General features: G+C 40.8%; 1 protein-coding gene across 5 annotated transcripts in view; it reads left to right on the forward strand.

Moving 5' to 3' along the window:
• Positions 1–4,439: 4,439 nt before the first annotated feature.
• The window catches only part of FBXL2 (F-box and leucine rich repeat protein 2), a 48,386-nt gene continuing 35,191 nt past the window's right edge, over positions 4,440–17,634 (forward strand). For 2 of the 5 annotated variants that reach the window (XM_071735970.1, XM_071735971.1), the window contains exon 1: positions 4,929–5,205. In XM_071735970.1, the coding sequence (XP_071592071.1) occupies positions 5,110–5,205 (96 nt within the window). In that variant the 5' untranslated portion in view covers positions 4,929–5,109. Of the gene's footprint in view, positions 4,676–4,917; positions 5,206–17,634 lie in introns of those variants that run through there. The other 3 variants (XM_071735974.1, XM_071735972.1, XR_011724299.1) reach the window with 3 other exon arrangements.

Genomic DNA, 17,634 nt, shown 5'->3' on the forward strand with positions numbered 1-17,634 from the left:
CAAGGCAGAGCTACCTTCAAGTAAGAGTAGGTTACTTATGGCCTTCTCCAGCCACATTTTGAAAATTTCCAACACCGGAGACCTCACTGTCCCTCTGGGCCCTGCTTTAGTGCTCAGCCACTCTCGTTGCCTTGAATCTCTCCTTATATCCAACTGGAATTTCCCTTTTTGCAGCTCATGACTACTGTCTGTTAGTCTTTCACAAGACACCTTCAAGGAGAGTCTGGCTTAATTTTCTTTACAGCCTCTCTTTTAGGTAGTAGAAGACTACAATTAGGTCCCACTTATCTTCTCCAGACTAAACAAACACTCAGTTTTTCCTTGTCTGGTATATGCTGCAGCCCTCAAACACTGTAGTGCTCCTCTGCTGGACTCTTCATTTTTCCAACATCTCTCTCTGATGATCAGGACCCAGTATTTCACAGTATTTCAGATGCAATCTCATAGGAGTTGAATGGAGGGTTATAGTCACTTTCCCCAAAGCTTCAAGCCTTGCCAATGCAGTTTTTGTTGCTTCCAGAGTGCACTTCTGACTCATGTTCAGCTCATTGTGTAGAGAAGACCACAAGTCCTCAGGTGTCACTGATAATGAACTGGGAGCTTAAGCCCAGGTGTGCCCACTAATTAGGGCCTGCCCCAGCCGGAAATGGGCGGGGCTGAAGGGCAAGACAAAAGGCATGCTCCCAGAAGCAGAGTCAGTCAGAAGTAGATGAAGACGCCTGAGGAGAGGAACAGCAGGAAAGAGCTCCCGGAGAAGAACTGAGTCCCCGAAAGAAAGAAGGCTCGCCGCAACACATTGTCCACCAGGACTCCCAGGTCCTTTTCTACAGAGCTTTCTAGCCAGTCCCCAGCTTGTGCTGTTTAGGGGGGGGTGGAATACTGCTTTCCAGATGCGGTGCTTTAAGCAAAATGTCCCGAGATTCCCCTTAGCCTGTTTCTGCAGCTTGCCAAGGTCTTTCTGCATGGCTGCCCTGCATGCCAGCAAGTTACATGCTTCTCATGATCCACAAACCATGTGGCTGAGGATGTACCATGAGACTTTGTCAGGTCTCTGACCCAATTATCTGGGTAGGGCAGGATATTCCAAGCTTATGATGTGTGCATTACTAGCAGTATAAAAGCCACTTTTGAAAAGACAACAGCACCACAGAAGTATAAATCCTGGCACAAAGCTGGCATGTGCTACTGCCATGCTTAGGGAAGAAAAAGAGTTTGGGGTGTCTTGGTCTATCGGCTCTCACAGAGCAGCACATGAAAAGCCATGTCAGACACCAAAACATCAACTATTTGTGCTCTACTGTGAACGTGTAGATGACACCAAAAAAGTATCCCAGAAACAAGATATACTTCATTCACCACTTTTTGCTCATAATGATGATTAACTGATGTAGACCTTCTTGACACAATCACTTATCTTCAGGAAAGATGAGCCCCTTCATCCCCAGTATAGTTGTTTAAAAAGTCAACTGTCCACAACCTTTTTCCTACACACCTGTAGGTTAAATCCTTCACAGCTGAGTTGTGCTAACATGATCCTAGGTGAGCTCTTCATCAGTCTCGGACAAGTTAGCTGGAAGCACTACTAAGTGAGCTTTCTGAGCCTCTGCTATCCTGTGGAAGCAAGAGCTGTAATAAACAGCTGGGAACCATAGCATCCTAAATTTATTGTGACCATCCTCGGGGATGTACTTTCATTTGACAGATACAGGCAGATGGGGAAAAGGGAAGGGAAAAGGTGAACAATTAGCTTGTTTCAAGCCAAATTCCTTCAGTCAGTGAGGAAAATTCCTGGAAAAATTTACGTGTAGTTTTATAAGCACATTTCCATTGCTAGGAATACTGTCTTACTTCTCAATTTGGAGAGTGTTGGGCTCAAAGGAGTCCAACAATCAAAGGACCACTGTAGAAGAAGCTTCTGCATGGCAGGTGCCTTGCTGCACTGGAAAGGTTCAGCTACTGCAGCCTGGCATCATTTGGTAACAACACAGATGGGGAAAATCTTCCCTGGTTACAGAATGAAGCTGGGAAGAGCAAGAATGGGTGGAATCAAGGAACAAAGGAACAAAGCTCCTTTTGCAAGGCTGGGTTATTCAGTCTCTGCAATGGACTTCCTGGAATCAGAAAGTCTCTTCTGGGCTGTGGGAACCAATGGCCCAGATGCTCTGAAGCTGCTGGTTAGCAAGAGCAAAGACCTTCAAAATCACATTGCTAACTCACCCTCTCATAGGTGGGACTTGTTAATTTTCTCTAGCAAATATTTAAACTATTTTGAAAGTAAGTAAGAAGGGAACTTGGTCAGCATTCAACAAGAGTCTAGAACAATTAGGAGGAACTTCAGATAGTCAAGTTAGAAGGTCAAGCTCTTGAATGCAGCTCTGCAGCTTACAAACTACAAAAAGATATCAGTAATAATTAAACAGTTAGTCTAAAATGACCAGTGCAAAGGTGTTCAATAGAAACTTAATGATTTTAAAAGAATGCTGAAATTAGAGCTGGCTGTGACTCTGTGGATGAAAAATTTTATACCACACAATACTCCTGTGGATTGGTTGAAAGCAGGACACTAAATATTGATACATTCTCTTAACACTTCAAATGTAAGCAAATGAGACATTCCATGGACAAGAAATGGAGAAGACAGACCAGAATGCATGAACACACACATTTCTGAAGTCTCATTTCCACAACTAATTCTTTATTTGACAAAATTCAAGTCAATCTTGAGGATTTTTGGGGGTAAGCTTTTGCTGAGTTTTCAAGTGATACCACAACATAGAGAACAAGGAGTCAAGAAAGTAGGAAACCTGTCACTATGACATCAGTAGCTGGTCCAGATGCAAAGATACAGGTGTCAGCCTCACACATCCTAAACAAACACACAGGTGGAACATACATGGCTGTCTTTTCCTTCTTAGGGGAGCAAACAAGGGCCTTTCTTTCCTATAGTCTTCTCGTCCATAAAATATTGATTCTATAATATTCCACTCCTTCTGACAGTTTTCAATCAAATGACAGCTAACGTTAGGCCACAGAGAGTCTACTTGCACATTTGCCTCCTGTCTTGCCTCCCTTGAACAAACAAATCCCGATTGGCCTGGTTAGCCTAAAATCCTCTTCAACCACAGTTATTATTTTGCAATGTCCCTTCTTTGCGAAAAATTAACTTTTAATTTTTTTTTTTTTGCTCTTCACATTGTTGCAATTCAAACTGATTCTAGCTCCTTAAGTTTCTTTTTGCTGTAGGGATAGGAAAATCTGTCATTATCTTTATAATACAGCGCGGAGATTTGCATTGAACTTAAAAAAATAATATTATGTGATAAAATAATATGTGATAAAAAAATCTTTGGTTGGTTTTTTGGTTGGTTTTTTTTTGATGTGAACCAATAGAATTTAGGAACTGCTAGTCTGGGCCTCCTGCAGTTCAGCTGAACATGTCTAAATTGTTTATACATATTTCACATTTCTGAGGCTTTCTTCCCTCCTATACAAACCAGATCAACTGTATGAACTGGGTTGTTCTCCAAAATCTGGAGGGTATAAGACAGTAGATTTAGAGATGTGCCAACAAATGGTATGTGCATGTACCAACTATTTCCGTGAGGCTTCTGAACAAGGACACTTTTGTAAGATACTATTTTTTACTGTTAATCAAACCAGAATGTTTCATTCCTTAAAGGAATGAAGACAGCCTGTTCCAAATAGCAAACTCCTGTTATTCTACAATAGCCACTTGCATTTCTGAGAAATCTGAAGGACTGAGTCAACAGAAATCAGTACCTGCTGGGATAAATTTTTTTCCCCCCCGGTTTTCCCTATCTCCTCTGTTTCGCATGTGGTATTGTGACTGCAGAACAGATGTAACCTGTAAGCGTGCTGTTAACAATATTGTATTTGGCTTTGCCAGTGGTTTTGTGCAGAGAGAGTTGGCAGAAAAGCCCTGCCCTTACTGACGGCACGCATCCCTTTCAAGCTCCTGGCTCCCTGACAGACAAAGCTTTTGTGGATTTTTCCGTAGCAATTTAGGATGTTATCATCTCCCGGTTGCAAGAGAACCAACCAGGCGCTGCAGTCGCATCCCCTCCAGTTTACAAGGCAGCATTTCGGACCGAAACGCGATCCCTTTGCCTCCTACGCCGGGCTGCCAAGTGGGGCAGCTCCACCCGCACTACCAACCCCCTGCAAACCTCAGCAGCGCACGCAGCTGCCACCTTTTCTCCCACACAACCACGCAGGCTGCTCCTAATCCCAAGGGCCGGGAGGTACCGCTGCCTTCGGGTCGGGAGGAACCGGGCCAGGGCGACAGACCTCTCTCACCCAGCTGACAGGCTCGGGACCCACCAGGACCCCCACCAGGTCAGGCCTGCCCGGGGCTGGCTCTTGCTCTTCCTCCCTCCGCTGGCAGCCCCTGGCGATCACCCCTTAACTCCCCGCCGAAGCCGCCATACCCCCACCTGAGGCAAACGGGAGGGCGGGGCCGGCGGCGGGGGCGGGGCCGGACCGGACCGGACCCACGGCGCAGGGGCGGTGCCGGTCACATGGGCCGGTGGCGGCCCCGCCCCGCCCCGGCTCTGGTAGCGGCGGCGGCGGTGTTCGCGCAGGCGTTGCACCTGGCGCCCTCCTCGGGGCTCCCCGTCGCCAGGACAACCGGCCTCGCCGCCGCGCCTCTGCCATGGTGAGACCTCGGCCCGTCCCGCTGCCCCGCGTCGCCCTCCGCCATCCGGCTCCGCCGCTTGGGGCCCAGAGCGGGGGAACGGCGGCGAGGCGAAGCGGAGCGGAGCGTGCATGTGGTGGGGCGGGCGGGCGGCGCCGTCGTCGTCGCTGCGGTGGGGAGCGGGCGGTGGTCGGGCCGTGTGGAGCGGCGGCGGAACCGGGGGGCGGGCGGGCGGAGCAGGCGCAACGCCTGGGGTTGTCGGGCGTGCACGGTGGCGGTGCGGATGCGGTGCTGGGTGCGCGGCCCTGCGGGGAGCGGGGATGTGTCTGTGAGGGGCTGTGCCAGGCTGTGCCGTCCCCCGCCGTAAGAGCGGGGAGGAGGAAGTGTGTCTGTCCGTCTGTCCAGAGCAGGTGGGGCTTCTTTGTCCCTCGCTATAGCACCGTCGAAGAGAGGACATGCCTGCGTGTCTGTGGGCGAGGTGTGACGGGTGTCTCGCCTCCCTGTCCAACGCCGGAGCAGCCATGGTCGGAGTCTGCCTGTGTGTAGATCAGGTCAGGTGTGGCAGGGGTGTGCTGTCCCCCTGTGTAACACGGGAGAGATCGTGCGTGTGTGTGAGTGTGTCAAGCGGATGGGGTGTGTCGTGTCACCCCCCCTATATAAAGTAGGGATGAAGGTAACCTGTGTGTCAGCCCACAAAGCAGACGGTGGGTGTTACGGTGTGGATGCTGGGGTGGGGCACAGTGCTGGATGCTTATGCCTGTGCAATAAGACAGGGTGTGGCCTGGGATGTGTGCATAAAACAGATACAGGGTAGGATATGAGGGTAATAATACACCTCCGTGACAGCATCTGCGTGTGTCTGCTGCGATTTGTGCTGTGGGCATGTGTTGTGTATTTGTGTTGTAGCAGAGATGTGACATGATGTGCAGGGACATGACATGGCATTGTATGTATGTAGCTGTGTCTGTATACTGCTGCCTGGTATGGGCTTGTGTCTCTCTTTATATATATATATATATGTTCAGTGAACACTTGGCGTGGCATAATAGTATGAATATTTTTATAGGCATGTATGCTATGGGTGTGGCAAGGATTATCTGCTTTGTATATGTATATAGCAGATCGAGGGTATGGTGTTTTGTGTGAATGGAGTGACACTTATGTGTTCAAGTATGCATAGCTGTGTTGGTTTATGTGAATGCACAAGTGTATTTATAAATACAAGAAATTTGTGGTATGTGTACTATAGATTTGTGGTATGTATATGGTGGGCGTGGGGTTTGTTGCATCTGTATGTAGAAGATGGTGTGTCATGGAGCATGTGTGTGGAGGGTGCAGCAAGGGAGGAAGAGTGGTTGAGGCTTGCTCTGTATGGCAGAAGTATGTGGGGATGTGATATGGTACTTAAAGGCAGTAAATGGGAGAGGTGCATCGTGTGTGTGAAAGCAAAGTGACAAGGGTGTGAGGGGGGTGAGTAGGGACCAGCAAAGTGTGTTTGGAAAGGGTATTGGTATGATCCCTGTTTTCAACTGCAACTTAAGTGTCTGATGCATTATTGCTTTGCAGTGATAGTTTTATACTGTCTTTCACATGCGGGGAAATGCACCGAGTCTTACAGCAGAAAATCAGATTATGTGTATGTTTATGTGTGCGTAGTGATAGTAGGTTTGCTGTAGCAGGTTTTGAGGAGGGTGGGGGAGTGCTTAGACTTACAAAGGGAAGGAACATAGCCCTGTGGTGTTGTAACTTCTCTTTCTTTCCTTCCTCTGCATGAAGGTTTGTTTGTGCTCCTTGTCTCACTTTGCTTGCACTTTGTCTTCTGTTCTTCCCTGATTCTAGCCTGTATATTTTGAATGTAAGCAAAATTACCTTGAAAACTAAAATGTGAGATGGAATAAAAATATAAATAGACTCTTTGGGATTGCAGTATGCTTCTGTGTAGAATCATGCTGGTTTTCATAGCTTTTAAGATGTATTTGTTGCTACAAGGAGGAGTAAACGCCTGTCAATATGGCTGTTGATGGTGTAGTATTGGTGAAATTATGATGATGTGACTTAATGATATACCCTATATCACATCAGTATTCTATTACACGTCTTACTGTATCTTTTCTCATATTGAGTATATTAAAAGCAAATTGAATATAATGCATTTATCTCATGTTTTAAACTGAAAATTTTCCTCTCTGAAATCAGTGAACAAAATCGTTTATAAACTGTTTCACTGTACGAGTAAATATTTTCCATTTACCAAACTCCAGGTGTTGAGTTTTTCTTCATGGTCCATTTTGACATTCCTGATTAGATATCCTTAGCAGTTTAAACTCAGCAGATAAGATAATCTGCAAAGAAGCACTGAATTGTTGCTGTGACTGCAAAGGTGACAGCTCAGAAATTATACTGGATAAGCTTCACTTTTGTATTGGTCAGCTCCTTAGATGTGCATCAGAGTTGGTGAGAAAAGAGTGAAATAGCATCTTTTTCAAATTATTGTTCTTTTTATGTTTGTTTTTGTTTTTCAGATATTTAATGACTGCTTATACTTTATTTGCTCTCTGTTATAGGCTTAGTCTTGTTTAGGTTGTTCTTTTCCTCTAAATTATTCATAGCTGCATTGTTTAAAATGTAAGAAAGGTGAGGAAGGAATTAATTTTGACCAATTAACACCAGACCTTTTCGTTTGGGGAATATCAGTGTTCCTATAAGTCAGAAGGACTGTTAGCTTATTGTTTTCTTATTTTGACAGTAGACTGGAATATTTTCACTCACCTTGGTTAAAATTAAGGATAACATGGGGCTGGCAGATGTGGAAAATTTAAAATAAAAATCAGATTTTTCACTGAAGCATGGCAACTATTTTTAGATTAGTGTAGAAAAGTACTACTAATCTTGGCACTATGACAATATTGATCTGAATGCCAGCAGAAGGCTACACATTAGCAGTACTTCAGCTGTTTTGTCAATTAGAAATCAGAATAACTGCACTAATTCCATATAAATTATCAACTTGTATAGTAGTTCTGGTTGTGTTTCTACTGAGTCAGAAATACACATAAATGGCATAGACTAAGTAGAACAAAACCAGATGAAATTGTGAAACCAAAGGGGTTCTCCCTCACAGTTCAGACAGTAGCCTGGAGCTATTTTAGACAATGGCCACAACATTCACTTACATTCTTTCTAATAACCCTAATAACTTTTTTAGGAAGATGATCTGTATACTCCATAGATGTCTTAATTTTTTTTTTTCTCTTATGTTTTGTCACAATGCAAAAAACCTGTTAGTTTCTGATCATATCTGAAAATATGTATTTGGGGTGACTTGATTTGAATATGTGTCAGGGCTGGAGTCCCCCTGGCTGTCCAAGTTTTCACAAAGCATTTTTCCCACCTGAAGTTGTAACATGGGGAGGGATATTCTGATTGTTTGTAAAGTGTCTGAGAAGGAAGATTGTAAACACGGAGTACTTTCTAAACAGTGAAAGTCAGATTTGCATTCTTGAAAATGCAGGAAATTGTTATTTATTGTTCCAACCAGAAAAGGTAGCCTTAAGACATTAGAAGAGTATAAAGAGGGACTTAAAATTCACAACATACTGGTATCTCCTCTGTCTATTCAATGTTTATTTTTCAGAATCAATATGTCACTTACCTGTCTCCATCAAAGTTTAAACTAGTTGTTCTTGAGCTTAAATATATATTTTTACTAGTAGTTTGTAGGGGTCAAGCTTTTCTCTCAGATTAACTTTACAAAAATGTACTGTGCAATGAATATTTTAAAAACTGTATGTATAGTGTGATACTACAAGACTGTGTGAAACCAAATGGGTTATTTTTATGATGAGATGAATTTTAGTTTGAGTACAGTTCCTGTGAATGATCTTGTGATAGATGCTTAGGATCTGTATCAGTATTTCTGTGTAGAGTCTCAAAAGTTATTTGAATGGCCAAAGGGAAATGCCTTTCTCAGGTGTTTTGACCATAGATTTTGCACATTGCATTTGAGTGTCTGATACCTACAGAGGAATTTGTTACTTACCTGGTCAAGAAAAAGAAAGAATAGAATCTGTAAGATGCAAATTTTTTGCTGACTCCAGTGACCTCCTACCTGGTCCCCTGTCCTCAGCCCCACCCAAAAAACCCCAAGCCCTAACCGAACACACAAACAGTACTACAGTATGAGCTTAAGCCTTTAAATGGACTAAAATAATTTCTGTTGGGTACAGAGAGATAATGGAAATACAACAATACTTGCATTGTTTAAAATACAAGGGCACCTCAGCTGATAAAATCAACTATAGCCAATCTCTGTGGCTAGAATAATTCCCTGTGGGTTGTTATCTTTGCCTTGGAGGAACCACTGTATTCATGCTAGAGGAAAACTGGAACTGGAAATGTGCCCTTTTCTGGGCTTGCACGTTTGTGACTACTGGGAACTACAAGCTATTGCCATGTAGCCCACAGGAAAGTACTTAAAAATTGGTGTCAGGCTGCTGCCCTTAAAAATACTGTCCATACTTTATGGTCTACTCTCTTTTTCTATCCCAGTGTTTTCTTGTGTTCTCCTTCAGGCAGAAGGAGGTAGTAAACCCTGTTTTCATCGGGTTTTATTGCCGTTCAACGGGTTAACCAGTATGTTCTGTAAATTTAAACTAACAAGGAGACAAGACATCATCAAAGCTGCATAAATGTGAAAGTCTACCAGTATGTCAAGTTTGTCTGTCTTCAGAAGTTGAAATTGAGGTCAGAGCTTCACAGAGGAAAGAAATTTCCATATCATGACTTGATATTATGTAGTAGTTACCTAAACATTATGCGGCAAAATGTCTGAGCGTGCTGTAGTTCTGAAAAGGGTCTATAATCTACTTCTTGAGCAAAAGTATCAAGGTTATTTTATTTCTGCAGACATTGAAGAACTACACATTTTGTCAATCGCGTGAGTGTCCAGTTTCTCCTCTAGATCTTAGCCTCTTGCCTTTCTTGGAGCAAGTCATTTATAATTGCTGCTTGTAATCATGAAGAGGTCTCTAATTTTGTCTCTTATAACTGAAAGCTTTAATTATACACTACACATTTGGCATCTGCATCTGCAACACAGTTTTTATGTCATCTTTTTGAGGTTTATACTTCAGGGAGATTACCTTGCAGAGAAGGTTTGCTTGTAATAAAGATTTCACATTCAGTACTAGGAAAAACATCAGTTCTGACATAGTGTTTATGATGCAGATCAAGCACTGCTTTGAAATGGCTTTGTAAAAGCAATAGAATATTTTCTGTCTCAAATATGTTTTAAATCTTAAATATATTTTGAAGAGTAGTTATGTTGGTAGGGAAAATATTAGTATTCAAACTTTGTTTCACAGGTACTTCAAAGAAGGGATTCTGCTTCAACCATAAAGTCAGGACTTAAGCTATAATTTCATTTACGGTTAGAGCCAAGTACAATAAGAAAAGTAAATGCCTTTCTGGATGTGAGGTTGCGTGACTGGAGGGAAGACTGTGTCAGCCCAAGTGAGAATGGTGCAGACTCCTGGGGAAATGGATTTGAAGAAGAGTTTCCATGTGCACGCACTCTGGGAAGATTTTGAATCTTCACTGTTATTCCATCAGTGTGTTTGTATGCTGAGATTGGTGCTGGGAATAAAACTTAGCAGCATGTGTGACAGTAAAAACAGTTGTATGCAGAAGTGGTGATTCAGAGGAGGAGTTTTGAAAAGTGTACTCTTAAGGGCTCTGATGAATCTGTAATGTGGATTAAATATGGATGGCTGAGATGGAACAGCTGTCCCTAACCAAATATTGCTGCATTGAAACAAACAGACACCACCTTTTCTCTCAGTCTGTTTTTTCAGAAACTAATCATGTTTTGCATGTCTGAGAACATGTATTATAAAGCATGGTTCTACAAGACAATGAAATCAAATGGATTGTTTTTGTGAGGAAACAAATTGGAATTTGAGCACAGTTCCTATGAATGTTGTGATGGAAGCTGCCTTCCAGTAGTTCAGTTTAAAATCTCAGTTATTTGAGTGGTTAAAGGAAAGTACTTTTCTCAGGTGTTTTAACTTAGGCTTTTGTAAATTGCATTTGAGTCTCTGATGTTTAAGGAGGGATTTGTTGTTAACCTGTTCAGGAAGCAAGCACTGAATCTGTATGATGGATAATCTACCCTTGTGATGGGCTGTAGTACACAACTGCTTCATCTCTCTGCTTTTAATTTTCTGCTATTAGTCTGTTTATCTCCAAGCCTGATACAGGCTTCCCAGCATTCCACTTCAAGTGATTTGTGGATTTCACTGTTTGAATGCTTTTTTTTTTTTTTTTTCCCCAGAAATTATGTCTAGTTGCTTCATCATGTACTGGTTTTATTTGGAAGTGCCTAATCTTAAAATTGGGTAAATATCTGAAGATGGAACTATTCTATCTTCTGTTATTTAAAAAGAAAACAAACTGAAGAAAAGATTTCCCAGTCAATGGATAACTAATGAATGATGAGCATCAAAATTGTCAACCCTGTTTTTACTCTTTATGTATGTTTATAGAATGTACAGGGATGCAGTTAACAGCTTTTTCCAGATTTCTTAGTGTTTAAACTGTAGTTACTGGATTTTTTTGTCTGTTTTTGTTTTGTCCTTTTCTATGCTGAGCTGGTCTCTCGTCATGAAAGATTAGGTAGGGGGTAGTTCTATTTTTCCATGTAGTTCAGGTTTGCTTTGCTATCTCTGGTAGCGGTTAGAATGATGCTTCAAGAGACAAAGTGTGAACTAGGTGGATCATAACCTCAATGGAGGCTTCGTCTTCCATGTAGCTTCTATCTCAATAACATGGAGGAAGCAGAACTTGCAAGCCTGTTTTGCATGAGTAGTGTAATTCCCATTTGTTTTGGCTAGGTATTGGATTGAACCTAATGCTTGCTGTCATGCAGACTACTAAACATTGGTTATATGATAGCAAATATTGATAAAATGCTATCTTTCAGCTGAATTTTAGGCCTATGAGTAATTAGGTCAGTCGCTAATTCTGCAAACCACTGGATTTCCCCTTCCTAGTTTTTGACAAGGTAAAGTAGGGACTGGCACATTCCAGTCAGCCTGAAATGTTGGCATGGTACAGAAAAATGTATCCAACGTTATATTTGTTCTGTGCCTCTTTGGTTTGTGTCAGAATTTTCAATGAACTAAGTGTTTAAATAAATCTGGGTCACGATGCTTAAATAATAGTGCTGGTAAGACAGCAGTATGTGGATGTGTGCTTAATGAGTGGGGCAGGTTCAGAGAATCGCTGTCTCTTCAGTGACTTTGTAGGAAAAGGAGTTAAGTTTTGCATCAGAGGATGGTCAGCTCAGCTAACAGGTCAGGCTAATCTGTTAATACCTTATTATGAAAGTAATACACTAAATACCTTGGATGCTTACAGAGACTGAGCCTTGGTAATTTCCAAGTATGCTGATGGCAGCAGGTGCCTGCCCTTCTGAAAAATACACAGAAAGGGGTGATGTGAGCTATTTGGTTAACTGAGAATGAGCTGGTGTGCTTGACACAGCAGACAAGACAACCTGAAGCACCTCCTGCTCCGTGTTAAGAGGCAGTTCAGGTGTGATAGCAAAAGGCCTCATGAGAGAGTTGCACAGCTACAGACATCAGCTCTGAAGTTCTCAAATGAGCTTGATCTATCACCCAGTGAGAACAGAGCCTTGCAGAGATATAATGATGCCCTCCAGTAAAATTTGAATGATGTGATATGAATACCAGTGCTGGCAAAACAAGAATGATGGCTTCACTGGAAGAAAACCAAGCAGCAAAGTGGGCAGCGTGGCCAGCTGCTTCTGCCTGGCAGGTCTGGTTATATCATACAGCATTTACTCTGGGGAAACTTGAAAGCAATATGGCCCTAATAGGCAGCCCTAAGTCGGGGAAGGCATTATAGAAAGAGAGATGTTCCTGGTGGTATTTGGTGTTGTTCTCAGAAGGTGAGCTTTAACTGTTTTAAGATGACCAACAGGGTAAGAGCAAAAGGCTTTCATATGAGATGTTGGTTTTGGTCAGTTTGTCACAGTGCTGAAGGAGAAATGACCAGTGCAGAAGATCCAGTGGGCATTTGGCATCAAGGAGGAAGTTACTGAAGACAATAGCCTGGACTCTGATAGAGTGTGTCCTAGGAAAAAAGAGGTTAGTGACCAGAACAGGCCAGAATGGCTGGGGTTTTAAAATACACAAAGTCAAAGCCTGAGATGAAGAATGGTGATCAGCTGCAGCATCATAGTGAGAGCCTGTAGGGCAGATAGGCATGAGAGCCTCTGTGTCGAAATAAAAGATGTTGCCAGTCTGTCTCTGTGTTAGATTATTTTGGTTTAAAAAGGCACCGCCTTCCAAGGTTTGCTTTGATAAATCATAATTTTATCGATTTTTACAGAAAGCTTTACCAATGGTTCTAATTTAACACCAGCCCCGTGCCATCAGCTGTTGTGTCTTCCATATCACTTATTTCAGTTCTGTTGGCAAGGCTTACCCATTTGCCTGGCACTCCTTTTGTTGCCTAGATACGGTTACATTTTGCTACTTGCATCTTGTTAAATGGTTTTCTACCCTCTGCCTAAGTCTAATAGCAGTAGTTGTACATTTCTGAAGGAAGCACCTGCTAGCAGCAATTCTTTGACCATTAGAGAGCACTCTGTAGTGTAACAAATGAGATAATCCAAAATGTATAGTAAAGGAAGATTGTTTTCCCTTTTCTTCTTCCTTCTCCATTTTTCTGCTCTATTGAAATGTAGAGATTTTTATGGTGCCATTCTTCAGTGTGCTCATGAACTGCTCTGCTGAACTCCCTGCCACTTTAGCAAGAGGCAATTTCAGTAGCTTGGTGAAGGGGAAATTGCACAGGCAACAATTAGATGTCTTTGCTAGGGAAGAGACGTTCAGCAAGCTGGTGGCTTTTGTGTTTAGTAACAATAATCTGCACATCAAGGGAACTGAATAAAAATTTTGTTTTATTTTGGCAGGATTTTCCTTTAAAATATCTTGCTCTTACAATGCCTATTAGTGCATACATAATACTAAATAAATACTGTTCTTGCCAGTGAAAACCTGAAGGACTTGATGCTTTTAACATATGGCGATATTTACAAGTTTAATATAATGTTTGCTCTGTCAGCCACAGGAGAAGGGAAATGTATGGATTTAATTCAAAACTGCTGCCTCCTTTGGTGACAATGTCCTAGTGTTGGGTTTTATTCCTGATCTGATAAATAATTCATCCTTGTTGTCAAGATATCTGTCTTTTCTTTTTTTTACCTGATGTTTTTTTGGTGTCTTTCAGATTTCATTGTCCCTCATTCCCAAATCTAAATTTGCCCATAATTATTCCCTTTAACATACGAGTAAGCAAGGCTGTCTTTCAAAGTCTGCTTTTTAGTAGCCTCTGATTGGAAAAGTTGACAGGTTGAAAGCCCTCTGATTTCAATGGAAATTAGATACGTAAATATGTCTGTGGAACCAAGCCATCATGGCTGAGCTTCTAAAAAAACTTTTTAATCTGTAGAGAAAATAGTCCTTTCCAATGGACTGAATGGCAACCAAAATTGCAGAATTAAAAAAAACTCTCAAGGACTACCAACACAATTAGTAGTATAACCAATTTTGATCCTGAAATACAGTTGAAGGGAATTTCTAAATGTTTTAGATAATCATGGTAAAACAAAAGGAATATTCCTTTGTTTCTTTGTGGAGATAAATAAACTTTTTGAGCACATTACACGTCTTTGCCAGTCTGGGAACAAAACAGCAAATGTGAAACTCCATCAGAAAAGATTTCTTCAACTCTGTAATTCTGGTGAAAACAGGAGAGCTTTATCACTAATGGTTAGACCAGAAGACAGTAATATGTGGTGCTTTTAATTGTGGCAAGGCAAGTTATATTCTAGGGCTAGTGACAATTGATGTGTTTAATAAAATGGAAGGGGAAGCAAAACTGGGAGATTATTCATTTTTTATCTGACAGGTTTACACAATGGTACTTTAAACAATACAGAGAATAAAAAATAAACAAAGTGGTAGTTGCTGAAGGAATTTAGTGTAAGCAAGTGTAAGGTCATTTTTAAAGGAAATGCTCACTTTTTAGTTCACTATAACCAGTCTTGAAAAAGTATAGTGTAGATATCACCAAGAGAGGTCAGTTAAAAATTTTAAGAAATGGCTCAAGATTAAAGTAATAAGCAATTACAGTTGTCTCTTGTGAGTTTTGTTTTGTTTGTTCTCACAATTTATTTAAGAATGTTTGCAGGAAATTTAGAGCTGGTTTTAGATTAACATCACATATGTTCAATCTCACTGTCCTGTTTCCTTGTGCATAGATTTGTGTGTTGTATTTCAGTGTTTTATACAGTTAAGACCACACTCAACTGAGATTCCTAAATGCAACCATATTGGTCATATCTGCTGTCAGGTACTCAAAAAGTTCATCTGTCCAACTTTCAGTTAAAAGTCTAAAAATACCTCATGTAAACATGTAGAGATGATAATTCATTTTCTGACATGACTTGCCAGTTTGGTTATAGGTTTAGATTTTCAGCTTGGCATCACTTGAAAAATGCTTATTATTCCCAAAAGTCCAGGCTATGTTTTGTTGTGATTTAGCTTTTCAATACAGGAGTTGATGAATAGTCTGAAATACTCAGAAGCCTCAGCATGCATTGTAGCTCTTTGTATTAAGAAGTAACTTCCTTATATCTTACTGACTTAAATGCTGCATCACCCTCACACAGTGGGCAGGTATCAGTGTTGCATCTAGGTATCTCATGGTATATCTGGGAATCTAAGGTGTAGAGAAAAAATGGATGATAGTAGTTGTTGTACTGGCAAAATAATGGCACACATGTGTAGACCAGTAGTAGTCTGCAAAGTTTATTTTAAATTACATACATATTTACATGTATGTACAACATGTGCATACTTGTGCATATAGGTGGGAAGTCTGTGCTAGGTTATTGAATTCTTGAGGAACTAACTGTCTGCACCTATAGAATAATTAAGTTGAAAGAATTTTCAGTGGTCTGTGATGCCAAATGTTCATATTCTGGATGAGAATCTAAGTTGTCTGTTTTGCTGCAGACCTTGTGTACTCTCATGGGGGTAACTTCCTTTTTTGCAACTCATTTTTTTTTTTTTAATTGAAATGCACAAGCATATTTCTCTGCTTCTCTCACTCCTCAGTGATCTTAAATTCTATGAGGATGGAATGTGTCTCCTTTTTCTGAATGAGTGCTCCAATGAGCACAATTAGGCCTATGTTTTGACTGTTCTAAAAAGATATACTCTCATTTTCAGGCTATGAGCTGCAGACTGTGAGTAGCATGTAATATTAACATGACATAGTTCACAACTTTTTGAGTTGCCAAGCTTAGAAGCAGTCAGTTGGTTCTAAAAACAGTGTTGATGTTCATCATGTATTTAGCATGGGCTGAAAAGAATTAGAGCAATGGGTATTGGATGTAAAGCAGAACCTGTGGTCAGCCATGTGGAACTGCATAAAGCCAAGAACATCTCTCTTTTAAAGGAACTAGAGTTGTCCTGTTGAAATATATATGCATTGGTGTTTCACAATTTGAATGTCTACAGTTACCAGTCTGTGGATAATTGTGCTATACTCCAGTTGCAGGAAAAATAAGTTTGATTGAACTTCTTGATCCAGTTGAAAGTTGACAGCTTTATTGTTAGATGTGTGGCTAATTGTGTGTAGAGATTTTAGGTTCAAAACGTGGCTTTTGCTGTTGTGTCAGAATTGAGAAACAATAGTATGCAGTGTAGACCTGAAGTCAGCCAAGGATGTATTGTAAGAGAAAAAGCATTCTTGATGTTAGGAAATTAAATTTTTTAACTTAGTATTTAGGGAGATATTTTCAGAATTCCCAAATGTGCAATTTCTGCTGGCTCCCTTTTTTTGTGAAGACAGAACCAAACTTATAGTCAGGTTTTTTTATTCTTTGACTGATGTACCTCTTTTTCAGAACCACTGTTTTTTTCTTTTTTAACCAGGAAGCAAAGCAGGTAATTACCAAATATATAATATTTGTTGATGGTAGGATAGGCAAGAAGTAATACTCTGATGGTTAAGTCAGGATATTCTTAGTGAAGGACAGGGGAAAGATTTCTTCAAATTATTTTTCATGTTTCTGTTTTATGTGGTTTTCAAATTTACCTGTTAACCTTCAGAAAACTCCTGGCTGTTCTGAATATCTCTTTCTAGCTTTTTTTTCTAGTAATGTGGACAGCAAAGGGATTTCATAAAGGTCTTCTCTTTACAGGGGAAGCGATTGCTTGTGGCAACAGTTCCTTAAATTCTGAATCACCTTCTTCTTTGTTTTGAATCACCTTCTTTAGTTGTCAAAACTAAATATTTACAATAATTTGCAAGACTGGTCAGTATCTCTTTTGTCTAGTATTTCTATTTAGCTGTTGACTGCTGCTTTTCTCCTCTTGCAGAAACTTTTACCTATACAATTTTAGTCTTGCTGGGGTGCTCTCTTTTCATGTCCCACCCTCTGTATCTTTAGAGATAAGTTAGTAATATGAAGTTCTAGGTAAGAGGCATTTTCTGGTTTTCTTCTGTCATTTCTTGAGGAGCTCCTCTTGCTTGTATGGCAATTGCTATCGTGCCATCACATCTGTAGCAGTAATTTCTTTAAATATTTAGATTTTTTTTTTTTAGTGTATCTGTCTTCACATAATGTGGGTCAAAGAATTTATGCTGTAGACAGGGGAGGAGGGATGTGAGTAACTAGAAAGTATCCAGGTTTTTTTTTTTCTGTGATGGAACAGTTTTAGGACCCTGCAACTAGTTTATGTTTCTATGTGTTGTACTAATGCTAGAAGTTTTAGTATTGACTAAAATACTTCTTTATGGGATATAAATGTGGCTTCTGATGGCTTATTCAATGATTATTAAATTGTTCCACAACTTTTGTGTTAAATCTTAGCTCTAGGGAA

This window comes from Heliangelus exortis, chromosome 2 (assembly GCF_036169615.1).
Source record: "Heliangelus exortis chromosome 2, bHelExo1.hap1, whole genome shotgun sequence".
Taxonomy (NCBI): Eukaryota; Metazoa; Chordata; class Aves; order Apodiformes; family Trochilidae; genus Heliangelus; species Heliangelus exortis.